The 13,286-nt window shown below is 34.2% G+C and overlaps 2 protein-coding genes across 2 annotated transcripts; both read left to right on the top strand.

Moving 5' to 3' along the window:
• The first annotated feature begins 2,596 nt into the window (after positions 1-2,596).
• On the top strand, positions 2,597-6,974 carry LOC132632831 (hexosyltransferase GAUT11-like). Its single transcript, XM_060348931.1, has 2 exons — positions 2,597-3,298; positions 5,063-6,974. The coding sequence occupies exons 1-2, from the start codon at positions 3,140-3,142 to the stop codon at positions 6,518-6,520; spliced, it is 1,617 nt and encodes a 538-aa protein (XP_060204914.1). The 5' UTR covers positions 2,597-3,139; the 3' UTR covers positions 6,521-6,974.
• A 674-nt stretch (positions 6,975-7,648) lies between these two features.
• LOC132632832 (flavonol 3-sulfotransferase-like) lies at positions 7,649-9,630 on the top strand. Its single transcript, XM_060348932.1, has one exon. The coding sequence runs from the start codon at positions 7,749-7,751 to the stop codon at positions 8,961-8,963; it is 1,215 nt and encodes a 404-aa protein (XP_060204915.1). The 5' UTR covers positions 7,649-7,748; the 3' UTR covers positions 8,964-9,630.
• The last annotated feature ends 3,656 nt before the right edge of the window (positions 9,631-13,286 follow it).

Genomic DNA, 13,286 nt, shown 5'->3' with positions numbered 1-13,286 from the left:
ATTTCCGGCTATGAAACGAAAGAAAAAGTCCCCCTCTAAACGAAATTTGAGGCGAGTATTTATAGGAAATAACTAGGGTTTGCTAAAGAGAAAGGGTGTGAGGAGAGAGAGGAGCGGGGAACAGGGGAAAGTGGGGAACAGAGGGAAGTGGGAGCGGTGTGTAGGCGGCGGTGGTGGGGCTGAAGATGACGATGAAAGAGGGAGAGAAAGAAGGAGAGAGAAGGGAGGAGGGGGGCGGCGATGAAGATGACGAAAAATGAAAGGAAACCCTAAGGTTTCCTTTATTTTGAAGGAAATTGGGTCGGGTCCAACCGATTTAATGGACCGGGTTGGCTAAAATTTGGGCTGGTAAATTAAACATGGACTGGTCTGAAAAAAATTGAATCAAAATATGGGCTGGTCCAAAATATTTATGAGTTGATTGGACTTTGATTTGGGTCAGATAAATCAAAATACGGACTGAGTGCAAGAAATAGTTTGGCTTCTAAATTTAAATAAAAGACCTATTTTAATTAACGATGTACCAAGGGTACCAGAATATCACCTAGTACGAAAATGTGTAATTGTAAAAGACCCGGATAAGAGAATTATATGATGTTGCGATGACCGTGCAATAGTATTTTAAACAATAAAATAAAGCTATCATTTTAAATGTGCGAAATAAATGCGATGTGTATGCGGAAGTTGATAAAATGCCGGGAAATGCAAGTTTTAATAATACTAAATAACCGTAACGAATGACTAACGGTAATAATACTGCTAATAATAATAATAATACTAATAATTAACAGCAATGATAATGATAAATGATGACGATGATACTGATGCCCATAATAATGATTGTGGTGGTAATAACAATAACAATAATAATAATAATAATAATAATAATAATAATAATAATAATAACTGCCGTAGGATAATAAAACGTGGGTGTTCATAGTAAAACCTAAATGCATATTTTTTAAATTTCTCAAAATACCAGAAGTATAAATAGGTATTTCGGAGGAGAGGCGGGACAAAATTGGGTGTCAACAGTCAGCCACTCCAAACCTGCCGGGCCCGCGCTCTTCCAGAATTCCCCCGGAATCTCATCAGGTCCGGTCGCTCTTCCCCTGCGCATCCTACGAACAACACCCTTAACCTCGTCAACCTTAATACTCCTGCAATAGCCAAAGTCGCGACGCCTTCCTGTATGTTCTAAATCACCCAACACAATGAGAGACCAACAACCAATATATATAGTAATTCCTCCGTCTCAATTTATGTAATGGTATTTGATTGGACATGTAATTTAAAAATAAAATGAAGATTTTTGAAATTTGTGATCTAAAATAAGTCGTAGACATTAATGACTATAAATCATCTTATTAAGAGCCCCTTTGGCTTAGCTGATTTAAAATAGATGATAAGCATTTTTAAGTGCTTATGCTGATTTAATATAAACAGTTACGCATTTGGATAAAAGTGCTGCAACTTATAATAAGCAGCTGAAGTGTTTGACAGAAAAAGTCAGCATAAGCAGGATTTCTGTTAAAATAACTTAATTGTCCTTAAAGTTGTTTACACTAATAAAAAGGTGATTTTCACGTGATTTTCGATTTCATGTTGATTCAAATATAAAATTATTTATGTCTCATTATCTTTAATATAAAATTTAGGTTATCTTATATATATATATATATCATTTTTATGATAATTTAAAAGATAATTAAAATATATGATATACCAAATAATAATTTGAATCATGCAAAACATACTTAAAACTTACAAAAATATTTGTATAGAATGAACAAATGCCTAATGAAATTTTGGTTGTTGCTAATTTATTAAAACATTCAACTATAATAAACACTCTCAGCAATCAAATCACTAAACTGTTTAGGGGTTTTATTTCAGCAAGAATGTTTGAGAGATTGCAAAATAATATTAGGAATAGAATAGTAAAAAAATTTGTCAAACTAAAGTGCTTATAAGATGAAAAACATTAAGTTAGGGATGACCAACTTATGACTTATTGCTGATTTTGACTTATAAGCACTTAACTTATAAGCATTTTTATTTTTTACCAAATGCGTAGATGAGTTGAAAAGTGCTTATAAGCTGGTCAAAAACTTAGCCAAACACCCCTCTAAGAGTAATAAAAAATTTAAAGTTAAATTGCCACTAACAAAGGATTGACTAATAAGAAAAGAGCGTTGGAAAGAGGGAATGACAATATTTTCATCTGGGTGTTGGGAGTTTCAAAATATTTGATGTTATTCTATTTTTATACTTCCTACATTCATTTTTACTTATTCAGTGTTTTAAAAAATAGATTTTTATTTTTATTTATCACTTTTAGCTTATCAAGATAAGATAATTTTTTTTTTTTCTGTTTTATTCATAGTATTAATTACTCACATCAAATTATTTTTGAATTCTAATAAAAATATGTACTAATTAATATGAATATATTGGTAAATTATGCACAATATGAAAAATCTTAAATGGACAAGTAATAGTGAACAAGGAAGTACAACAATTTTCACATATTCCAAGAATCTTATTAAACAATTCTCATTTTCAACTTTGATGTGATATTAGTACTTGTGATTTTAATTGTTATTTTAATATTTTGTTCCATCTGTTGACGAAAAGTGTCTAACTCTGAGCACAAGGATGATAGTGGAGATGTTGTTGTAAAGGTTTTCACTACAGGGGCACATGCTGTTTCATGTGGCTGGCCTTTATTAGATTTGTTCACTTGCCTCCTACGCGAACGAATATAGACCCTCCTAAAATAAACTTGTCCTCTTCAGATTCAACCCAATCTTCTATACTATATACTCTTTTAGCTGCTTCCACTTAGAATCACCTTTACCCATTTGTATCGAGATTTACATTTTCAATCTCATTAAGGCTTAATAAAGGGTCAATTTTGTATGCCTTGGCCAAGACCATTTTGCCACCTGTCATTGTTTAAGGTCATTCTACATTCCATCGCCTTGATTGATTGAATCTGACCAATAGAGTTTGCTGCAATATTCGTGATTCTTGATTTAGGGGGTCTGAGATTTGGGTTTTATTGAATTCTCGGTTGTTGTTATCATTTCTTGATTTGGCGGTGAATTGGGGGGCGGGGGAAGGATAAAGGTATAAGATGCGGCGGCGGGCTGCCGATTATCGGCGCCCGGTTAGAAGGAGGGTATCATGTTGGATCTGGTCACTTCTTGCTTTATTCTCAATTGCAGGTTTCGTTTTGTTTGTATTTCATCATCACCATAATGACCACCTGGATCACGTTGAACAACCTATTCTGGTAAGCCTACAAAACACGACCCACATCATTCAATAATCTTAATGAGCTTGCTTTTTGATAAAGTAGAGATCCTTGTTTTTCTGATCTGAGCATGTTTGACATTACTGGTTGATAGTTTTTCTAGGATGGTAAATCTGCTCTTTCATTTTTTAAGGTATTAACAAGAATTAGTTCATGTTTAGATTCTTCTAAAAGTTTTATGTTGCAGTGATTTTCTCTTAACTTGAGCTGCTAATAATGAACTTTTGTGGGGTTCCATTTTGCTTTTCGGTTTGTATCTCATGTACCCTAAGCCAGAACATGTGGATCACTTCCATATTGTCCATTTTGACTCAGATTGCGTAGGAGGGAATAAATAGAGGTGTTCAACCTATGCTTGTTTGAGTTTTGTAGTTATCATGAGCTAAATTTAACATCTTCTAGGATTGGGTAATCAATCCAATTTTGTGAGCAGTCTGTACTTTCCTTAAATACTCTGAACTGTGTCCTATCGAACGCTATATATTTTGTATTTAGATGTGCCTGTAGGGGACTGGAAGTTCTGTTTTCTCAATCTTGTTTGTCAATAATTTACTTGTTGTCTCTTCTGATCTTTTTGGTTGGAGGTGTGCTTGTGGCCATGGTAACTTTGATCTTTTTGACTGTGCTTAATTATTTTGAGAATGATAAGTATATGTATGGTTGACATGCTTGCTATGACAGTGTATCTGATAAAACCAACACAGAAATTTGACGGTAGATGTGTTCTAAATTTATAGTTCAGTGTAGATTTTTTGGTGAGACTTGTTTATATTACTCTGCCTAAATTATAGTCCAATTTTTCACTTGGTGCACTTTATTGAGGAAAAGGTTCAACACAGGAAACTATATCTTGGCTTTTCCATTTTTGAGGAATAAACATGGGGAAAGTGTGTATACAGAAAAGTAAATGGGTTCCACGAGAAGCATGTACAATGCATTAATATTATTTTTTGAGTAAATCATCGCCATTTCATAATTAACTAACGATGAAAATAGGACCTTTTTTGGGTGAGAGGAAGTAAATAAATTGTCAACACCGTTCAGTAATTTTGGTGGTCTCTCATTTCTACCTCTACCTTTGTCAAACATCATTCATGAAATTTAACCCATGTAACTATTACTATCTTCTGTAAGTGATAAAGCTAAACTGATCTTTCCACTTCACTCCACTTGCTACTTTCTAGCCATTGCCATTTTCACCGATTGCTATTTTCAATTCTTTTCGATAATTCTTAAGACAAATATTAATTGTCCGTTTGTTAGCAATTGTTGAAAGAATAAATAATTTAGTTCTTTTAATGTTAAAATACGCAGAAGCATAGAATGTGCCATGAGTCCTTGTAGGTGGCACATCTGTTTGAGTTAACAGGTTCTTCTAAGTCTTGTACAGAGAATCTTTTCAAGCACAGTAAATAACAATATGGTAACATGGTTTAAAAGCAAGGACTTAACAATATGCAAAAGTAACTCAAACTATTTTAACGTCTTTTGAAGTTGCATTCTGTAAATAAAAAAGAATTGCAATTATGGATTAGTATGTACACTGTGTAATTGCTTACTAACACCTTTTTTACTGATTCTACTTAGTGAGAATTGATATCTCATTTGCCTATACTTTTGTATGGTTGGTTGTCCTATACAGATATAGTTAACTTTCAGTGGATAAATTGGCTGAGTTCCATCTTAATTTATTTTACCTATAAAGTACTTTGATAATCACTACTGGCTTAATTTTTGTTCCAGGAAAGAGAGTCTAGGAATGAGCAGGTTGTGCGTGAGCAGCGTATGAATCTCACACAAGAGATGTTAAGTGTTAATTCATATGCCAGACAATTAGCAGAGCAAACGACACTAGCCAAAGCTTACATCATTATAGCCAAAGAGCACAACAACCTTCATCTTGCGTGGGAGCTAAGTACAAAGATAAGAAGTTGTCAACTTTTACTCTCAAAGGCTGCAATGAGAGATGAGCCGATTTCTCTAGATGAAGCTGAGCCTATCATAAGAAGTCTATCTTCTCTCATCCTTAAGGCACAGGATGCCCATTATGATATTGCTACCACTATGATGACAATGAAATCACACATTCAAGCTCTTGAAGAGCGTGCCAATGCTGCATCTGTTCAAAGTATGATGTTCGGACAGTTAACAGCTGAGTCTCTGCCAAAGAACCTGCACTGCCTAGAAATCAAGCTCATGGCAGATTGGCTTACAAAAAAGTCGCTGCAGGATTTTGCTGATGAGAGGAGAAACTCGCCTCGTTTATTAGACAATAACCTGTATCACTTCTGCATATTTTCAGATAATCTATTGGCAGTTTCAGTAGTTATCAACTCAACCGTGGCCAATGCTGATCACCCTAAGCAGCTAGTTTTCCATATCGTAACGGATTCAATTCACTATGGAGTGATGCTGGCTTGGTTCCTGAACAATGACTTTAAAGGTTCTACAGTAGAAGTACAGAATATTGATAACTTCATTTGGTTGAATTCGTCTTATTCTCCTGCTGTAAAACAGCTAATGGCGACAGACTCCAGAAAGTATTATTTTGACGGATCTCAAGATACAGGTGTTGAGCCAAAGTTCCGGAATCCAAAGTATATATATTTGTTGAATCACCTTCGCTTTTACATCCCTGAGATTTACCCCCAGTTGGAGAAGATTGTCTTCCTTGATGATGATGTTGTAGTTCAGAAGGATCTGACACCTCTCTTTTCACTGGATTTGCATGGAAATGTGAATGGAGCAGTGGAAACTTGTCTTGAAGCTTTTCATCGTTATTACAAGTATCTCAATTTTTCAAATCCACTCATCAGCTCTAAGTTTGATCCCCAGGCGTGTGGATGGGCATTTGGTATGAATGTTTTCGATTTGATTGCCTGGAGGAAAGCAAATGTTACTGCCCGATATCATTATTGGATAGAACAAAATGCTGATAGGACGATTTGGAAGCTAGGAACCCTTCCACCTGGACTATTAGCTTTTTATGGAATGACGGAGCCACTTGATCGTAGGTGGCATGTGTTGGGATTAGGTTATGACGTGAATGTTGACAACCGCCTGATAGAGAGTGCAGCAGTGATTCACTTCAATGGAAATATGAAACCATGGCTTAAGTTGCGCATTAACAGGTATAGGCCTTTGTGGGAACGATATGTAAATCAGACTCACCCACACCTTCACGATTGCGCTACACATTGAAACACTATACTTTTCAAGTACGACTACATACTCGATCCTCATTCTTAAAGTTTTAGGAATGTATTTTACATCATTGTAGAGTTAGAAATAGACAATTTTGCCTTTGTAAGGATTCTTCCCTAGTCTTCTTATCAGTTTAGTAGTGTGAAAAGGAAAATGATATTACACACTAGAGCAAGCTTGCATTAAGATAAAGGGTTTAGGGGAATCGCTTTTGGTTGAGAGGTTTTCTCTGTCTCTACAAATGATAGAACAAATTTTTCTAGCAATTTTTGTAATAATTTTGTTCCTTTGATCACATCTAGGTAGATTTTATCTTCATATTTTTGTTGTTCTTCGTATTTTTGTTGTTCTGTACGCAGATCCAATTATTTTGGTCGCTGTAACATATAAATACTGCAACATATGTAAGTGATTTTAATTAATGATATGATGCATCAGGGCGACTAGACTACTATGTTTTTCTTGACCTTCATTTTTTTCTCGTTTTGTAACCAGTGTCAACTAATTTCGTATTTTTGTTACTTCATTACTTCAATTTTAGCATAGAAGCTAAAGCGTTCACTGGCAAGACTTTGCAGGAAATTTCATTGATGCTTCTGTAGTCCATATGTTTCAGCATTAGGTGATTATAGTTTCATACATTGAGGCGTTTGAACAATATGTCACAATCCCTGATTTGACATGTATGTCAATTCATGCCAATATGAGAGCACAAAGTGAAAGCTATGAAATTGAAATCGAAGCCTCGCTTTTCTAGTAGGAAATATTCAGATCTAGGTCCATTCATGTCAATGATTAGATATTAGATTGTATCCTTGTTTGTCTACTTAAGAAAATTAGCAGGAAATTGAAGGATAGTACCAGGTCTGACCATATCCATTCCATTAATGTTGAAATAAGAATATGATATACATTGATTAAATATATTAAAATAGACGATCAATCTGAATCTAATGTCTGAAAATAATTGATATACTATATAGATTAGTACTGTAGTTCACATGTTAAAGGGAGCAGAGACAAGCCACTCAGAGGGACAGATTGACAGTCTCAGTACCATCAACCGCGATAGAGAAGAGACAGAAAAGTTGAAAGAGATAACAATTAAAAAAAAATCCACCAAACACCAAATATCATGGTCAAAGTCCCTCATTTTCCACGAATATGCTACAATGGTTATAACCACTAACCATTCCATAGGTAAAGAAATATAATATATGTATATATGAGTGAGCCGTGTATAATTAGCGTCCACACTTTATTTTGTATACCGGGTCCTGGCCAAGATCAACAATTAATTGCTGTTGTATTCTTGTTCTCTAATAAGGCTTATAAATGTAGCAAGAGTTTCTACTCCCTTTGCTCCATTAACTCAATGACAAGCTTCATCTCTACCCAAAACTCCCCCTTACCCACAAATGGTGCCACTAAAGAAGAACAAAGCCACAAAAATCACCAAGAATTTCCTGATATAATACTCTCTGAGCTTCCAAAAGAAAGAGGCTGGCTGAGTGATCAGCATGTACACCAATGTAATGGCTTTTGGTATCCCACTGGAATTCTCCAAGGTCTTATAGCACTTCAGCAACACCGCTATAAACCAAAACCAAATGATGTCTTACTAGCCAGTTACCCAAAATCTGGCACCACATGGCTCAAGGCCCTTCTTTTTTCCATTACAAACAGAGCAAAATACAGTTTTAACACACATCCTTTGCTCTCTTCAAACCCACATGTGTTAGTACCTCAATTAGAGGCCTATGCATTTAAGCACCCAACAAATCCAACACCAAACTCTTCTCTAATGCATTCTCATCTTGCTTTCAATTCTTTACCAGAGTCCAACTGCAAAATAGTGTACGTTGCTCGCGACCCGAAAGATGTGTTAGCTTCTTGCTGGCATTTTGTGCAGAAATTAAGACCCAAAGACCTGCCACCAATTTCTCTACCAGAAGCATTTGACCAGTTTACTAAAGGGTGCTCCCCTTTTGGTCCATTTTGGGATCATGTAATGGGATATTATAAGGCCAGCTTAGAATTTCCAAAGAGGGTCTTTTTCTTGAAATATGAGGATTTGAAGAAAGATCCAATCTTTCATGCAAAGAGATTAGCAGAGTTCTTGGGGCAGCCTTTTTCCTTGGAGGAAGAAAGTGAAGGTATTGTTGAGAGAATAACAGAGCTTTGCAGCTTTGAGAAACTGAGCAATTTGGAGGTGAATAAAGGTGGTACACACACTGGCTTTTTTATTCCTACTATTGCAAACAACACATTTTTCAGGCAAGGCAAAGTGGGTGATTCCAAGAATCATCTTTCAAAGGAAATGATTGAGGTTCTTGATGAAATCACAAAACAAAAGTTAGGTTTTGATTTGATGACCACCTCCATCACTGTGCAGCAAAATGGAAAAAGGATTGAGTCAGACAAGAATCATAGCAACTAGCATGATTTTCTTCCTGAGGAAATTGTCCAATAAATTGAATTTTCCTTTACTCTCCTCTTTTCTTCAGTTGTTTTGGTTACCACGTGTAGTTCATGTCGAACCTTTGGTTCTTGATTACAATAAATGTGTGTTTTTGTCAATTTCTGATGCCTTGCAATCCTTTATTTCCTTTGATACAATCTGAGCGGCATCAAGGCCTTTTACAAGGAGCCAAGCGAGGGAACTTCAAACTATGCAAGCATTGTTCATGAGGAGGGACATACTTAATACATTCTAGAGCCTTCCCGGAGCTTCCAAGTATTCATGATAGCATGGGAGAATGGTTCGGAGAAGAGCGTTGAAGATGGCCATGCTTGCAATGTGGCTATTACTTGAATATTTGCAATTTCAAGTTTCAATTCCAAGTATTCAGGATAGCATGGGAGGACGGTTTGGAGAAGGGTAGAAGTGTAATAACTTAGTTGTTTTTTTTATATTTCTAGTATAAATAGGAGTTTATTTCATTTTGGAAGACTTAACTATTTTGAGTATTGATATTGATATTGTAAGACTCTTGAGAGTGAGAGCTTATTTGGCTATTGATTGTGAACATTGTGAGAGGATTGATTATTTGGGTAATCAAACCCTCTTGGTCATTCTAAGAGTTTGGTGGTCTTTAGTTCCTAAATTAGAGGTCTTAGTTATTTAAAAAACTTTGATTGCTAATTTGAGTCTTTAATTGTGTCAAATTAATTATCCTTTACTTTCTTGTCATTTTCTCTTCTTTTCATTTTGAATATTGCATCATCCTTCGCAGTGAATCATTTTGGCCTAAGCAGTTTAGCTCGTATAGTCTTAAGCAGAAAGTAGATTGTGGATTACGATTCGACTGAAATTAGTAGCTTGGTTCAAATTTTGTATTTATTTTAAAAAATTAATTGAATATGTATAAATTATTGATTTAGAACTCAATAACTTAAAGTTTAGAATTTAAAACCCATAAACTTCAAATCTCAGCTTGCATCTGTATAAATAATGTTTGAGGTTGAGGAATGTGATTTAGCTCAAAATTGTAAAAATATGTTTAGTTCTTTCCTGTGACCGGTTGTATTTTAACGAACATGTTTTAGAAACCTTGAACAGTAAATACAGTGGACGAGAATTGAATATACTATCACCGACGAGAACACAACTCAAGTTGAATGATTGTTCCTCGTGAATATTGCGCATGTTACTTTAAATGAAAACACTTAAAAAGTATTTTAAAGATAAAGGAATTTATAAAAACATTTTCTGACACACCATATGTAAAGTTAACTTCTTGTCCTGAAATGTGTGCCCACATAATGAGGGCGTTACCCTTGATGAAGTCTACGAATCATTTACAAAATCAAAGATTTAATAAAATTGCAAAGCACATATTTCCAATAAATTTTGCAAAAGACGACTTTGAGCTTTCTAATGTGAATTGATGTGTGAGTGGCTACATCTTGCACCACAGGAAATTTTGTAATAAATGTTAGTTTTAGTTCTTTCTGCTGTTACAGCCAGACCGATGGAGACCCCTCCCTCTCCACCAACTCCCACTTAAAAAAATAATTGACAATAATGAACATCGATAATTAGTCAATTGTAGGACTCGTGGGCACTATTCAGAGGCATCAACTGGTGCCTAGTCCGTCGATATTTCTGTTTTAATAATTCTCATCGTCCTTGTGGCCATTTTTGCCAACGGACTATTTTCACTGTGGATATCACAACACACAAAAAGTTCGCTGGATAGATTAATTGTTCTTTATTCAATTATTACTCCCTGGTCTTGGGCAACGTACTAAGTTTTCTTCGACAAGTGTGGACGAATACATTCAAATTGGCAAGCATTTAAAAGGAATTGTACATCTTCAATAATTTGAAAGAAATTTAAAACAGAATTTAATGTCCGCATTTGCTTACATTTATTCTACTTAGCTTAAAATACAAAATACAATGGTATTCAAATTGGTTGAGAAAAAGAACTGCGTAAACCAAAATTTGGGGAGAGATAGAGAGCTCTCTAGGTTCTCCTGATCAAATTGAGAGTTCGTTCCTGCTTTATAGCAATTATTGCTCCGGTTCCAAAGATATAGCTCTCGCTTTAGTTTATTTAAAAAAAAAAATTGGAGACCTTGCTAGGCAAAAACCGGTTAGAGTGGATGGCTTTTATATATATAGACTAATATGCATAAGTACATAACTGATGGCCCTATTATTAAAGCAATCGGGCACTACAGTTGCACGTGATTCTGAACTCACTTTATTCCTACTATTGCAAACAAGGCTTTTTTCAGGCAAGGCAAAGTGGGTGATTCCAAGAACCATCTTTCACGGGAAATGATTGAGGTTCTTGATGAAATCACAAAGCGAAAGTTAGGTTTTGATTTGATGACCACATCCAACACTGTGCAGCAAAATGGAAAAAGGATTGAGACAGACAAGAATCATAGCAACTAGCATGATTTTCTTCCTGAGGAAATTGTCCAATAAATTGAATTTTCCTTTACTCTCCTCTTTTCTTCAGTTGTTTTGGTTACCACGTGTAGTTCATGTCGCAGCTTTGGTTCTTGATTACAATAAATGCGTGTTTTTGTCGAATTTCTGATGCCTTGCAATCCTTTATTTCCTTCGTGGTGAATCATTTTGGTCTAAATAGTTTAGCTCGTATATAGTCTTATAAGCACAAAGTAGAGTGTGGACTACGGTTCGGCCAAATTTAATAGTTTGGTTCAAATCATGTATTTATTTTAAAAATTAATTGAATATGTATAAATTATTGATTTAGAATTTAATAATTTAAAGTTTAGAATTCAAAAATCATAAACTTTAAATCTCGGCTTGCCTCTGTATAAGGCCATCATCAACCCTTCACTTCAAATCTTTACTCCAAATTGGAGTAACTCCAAAATGGAGTAAACTAACTTCAACCATTACTCCATTTTTTACTCCAAAAAAGAATATTCCTTTTTATATTTTCTATATTATATATTTAAATTTTATTTTCTTATTTCCATTAAACAAATCCTATCTTTTTTTCTTTTTTACATATTCATCACATATAATTCATATTTCTTTCTTATATAACCATTTAAAATAAAATTATTTTATAGCATAAATTTTTAAATAATATAATTTGTAAGCAAATATTATAGATTATACATATTAACGGATAATTCAAATAAAAGTGAAATCATTGAGAAACAAGATAATTCAATACATATTACATCTTGGAAAATTTAGTTTAAATACTACTTAAATATTCAACTTCCACCTCTAGTATGCTCCCATAAATGATCTATTAATGCATTACGAAGTGCAAAATGAGCATCTTTGTCCTTAATTTTTTTGTGTCGATTATATGAAAATGGCCCACATTGAAAATAGTCGGATTGTTGAGGTGATGAAAGATTCAAATGAGACAAAAAAAAAAAAAAGCTTTGAGACTAAAAGAACTCGAAGAACAAAATAACTTTTTACTCATTGATGTGGATTCTGTTGTCGATCCGAATCGTCGTGAATTTTTGCGACAAGAACAAAAATGAATAATGGATAAAAGAAGTCAACAATTTCCACAGCCACAACCACAATAATCGTCTGCCCCATTCACTCAATTCTTTGATGATTTTGGTGTATCTGGAAACGATTTACCTCCCTACTAAATTATTATGTTATTTAATGTAGTTTTAATTTTTATTTATTTTTAATTTAATGTATTTTTAATTTTCACTTTTCAATTTTAGCAACATCTTATATTTTATATTTGCACCTTTCATTTTTGTGATGGTTATATATTTTTTTATAAAATTATAACTTATAATAAAATTAACTTTCAATTTTACATAAAAACAATATATGCATGAAAATTAATTTATCAAAATTATACGCCAAAATTAAGATGTAAAATTAATATTATAAAGATACTACACATAATTAGGTATCTATAATATGATAAATTAAAAGGGTTAAATAATAAAAAAAAATAGGGAATAGTGATGGAGTGGAGCAAAATTCCTCCAAAATGAAGGCAAATTTGCAGCTGGGTTGGAGCAAAATTTCTCCATTTTTGATTCCAAAATGAAGTTGGGAGGTAACAATGGAGGTGGGTTGGAGATGGCCTAAATAATGTTTGAGGTTGAGGAATGTGATTTAGCTCAAAATTGTAAAAATATGTTTTAGTACTTGCCTGTGATCGGTTGTATTTTAACGAGCATGTTTTAGAAACCTTGAACAGTAAATATAATGCGTTGACACCTAATTTTGGCTCGATGTGCTTAAAATTAACGTTTTGGGGAGCCCTGATTCGTTAAAGAG

This window comes from Lycium barbarum, chromosome 3 (assembly GCF_019175385.1).
Source record: "Lycium barbarum isolate Lr01 chromosome 3, ASM1917538v2, whole genome shotgun sequence".
Classification (NCBI taxonomy): Eukaryota; Viridiplantae; Streptophyta; class Magnoliopsida; order Solanales; family Solanaceae; genus Lycium; species Lycium barbarum.
The sequence above is the reverse complement of the archived record's forward strand: the minus strand, read 5'-3'. Positions and strand labels throughout refer to the sequence as shown.

Bases quoted from the DNA above. Each gene is read 5' to 3' on its own strand.
- LOC132632831 (XM_060348931.1), top strand. From the start codon at position 3,140: ATGCGGCGGCGGGCTGCCGATTATCGGCGCCCGGTTAGAAGGAGGGTA. The intron at 3,299-5,062 runs GTAAGCCTACAA...TTTTTGTTCCAG, and splicing joins ACGTTGAACAACCTATTCTG to GAAAGAGAGTCTAGGAATGA.
- LOC132632832 (XM_060348932.1), top strand. From the start codon at position 7,749: ATGAGTGAGCCGTGTATAATTAGCGTCCACACTTTATTTTGTATACCG.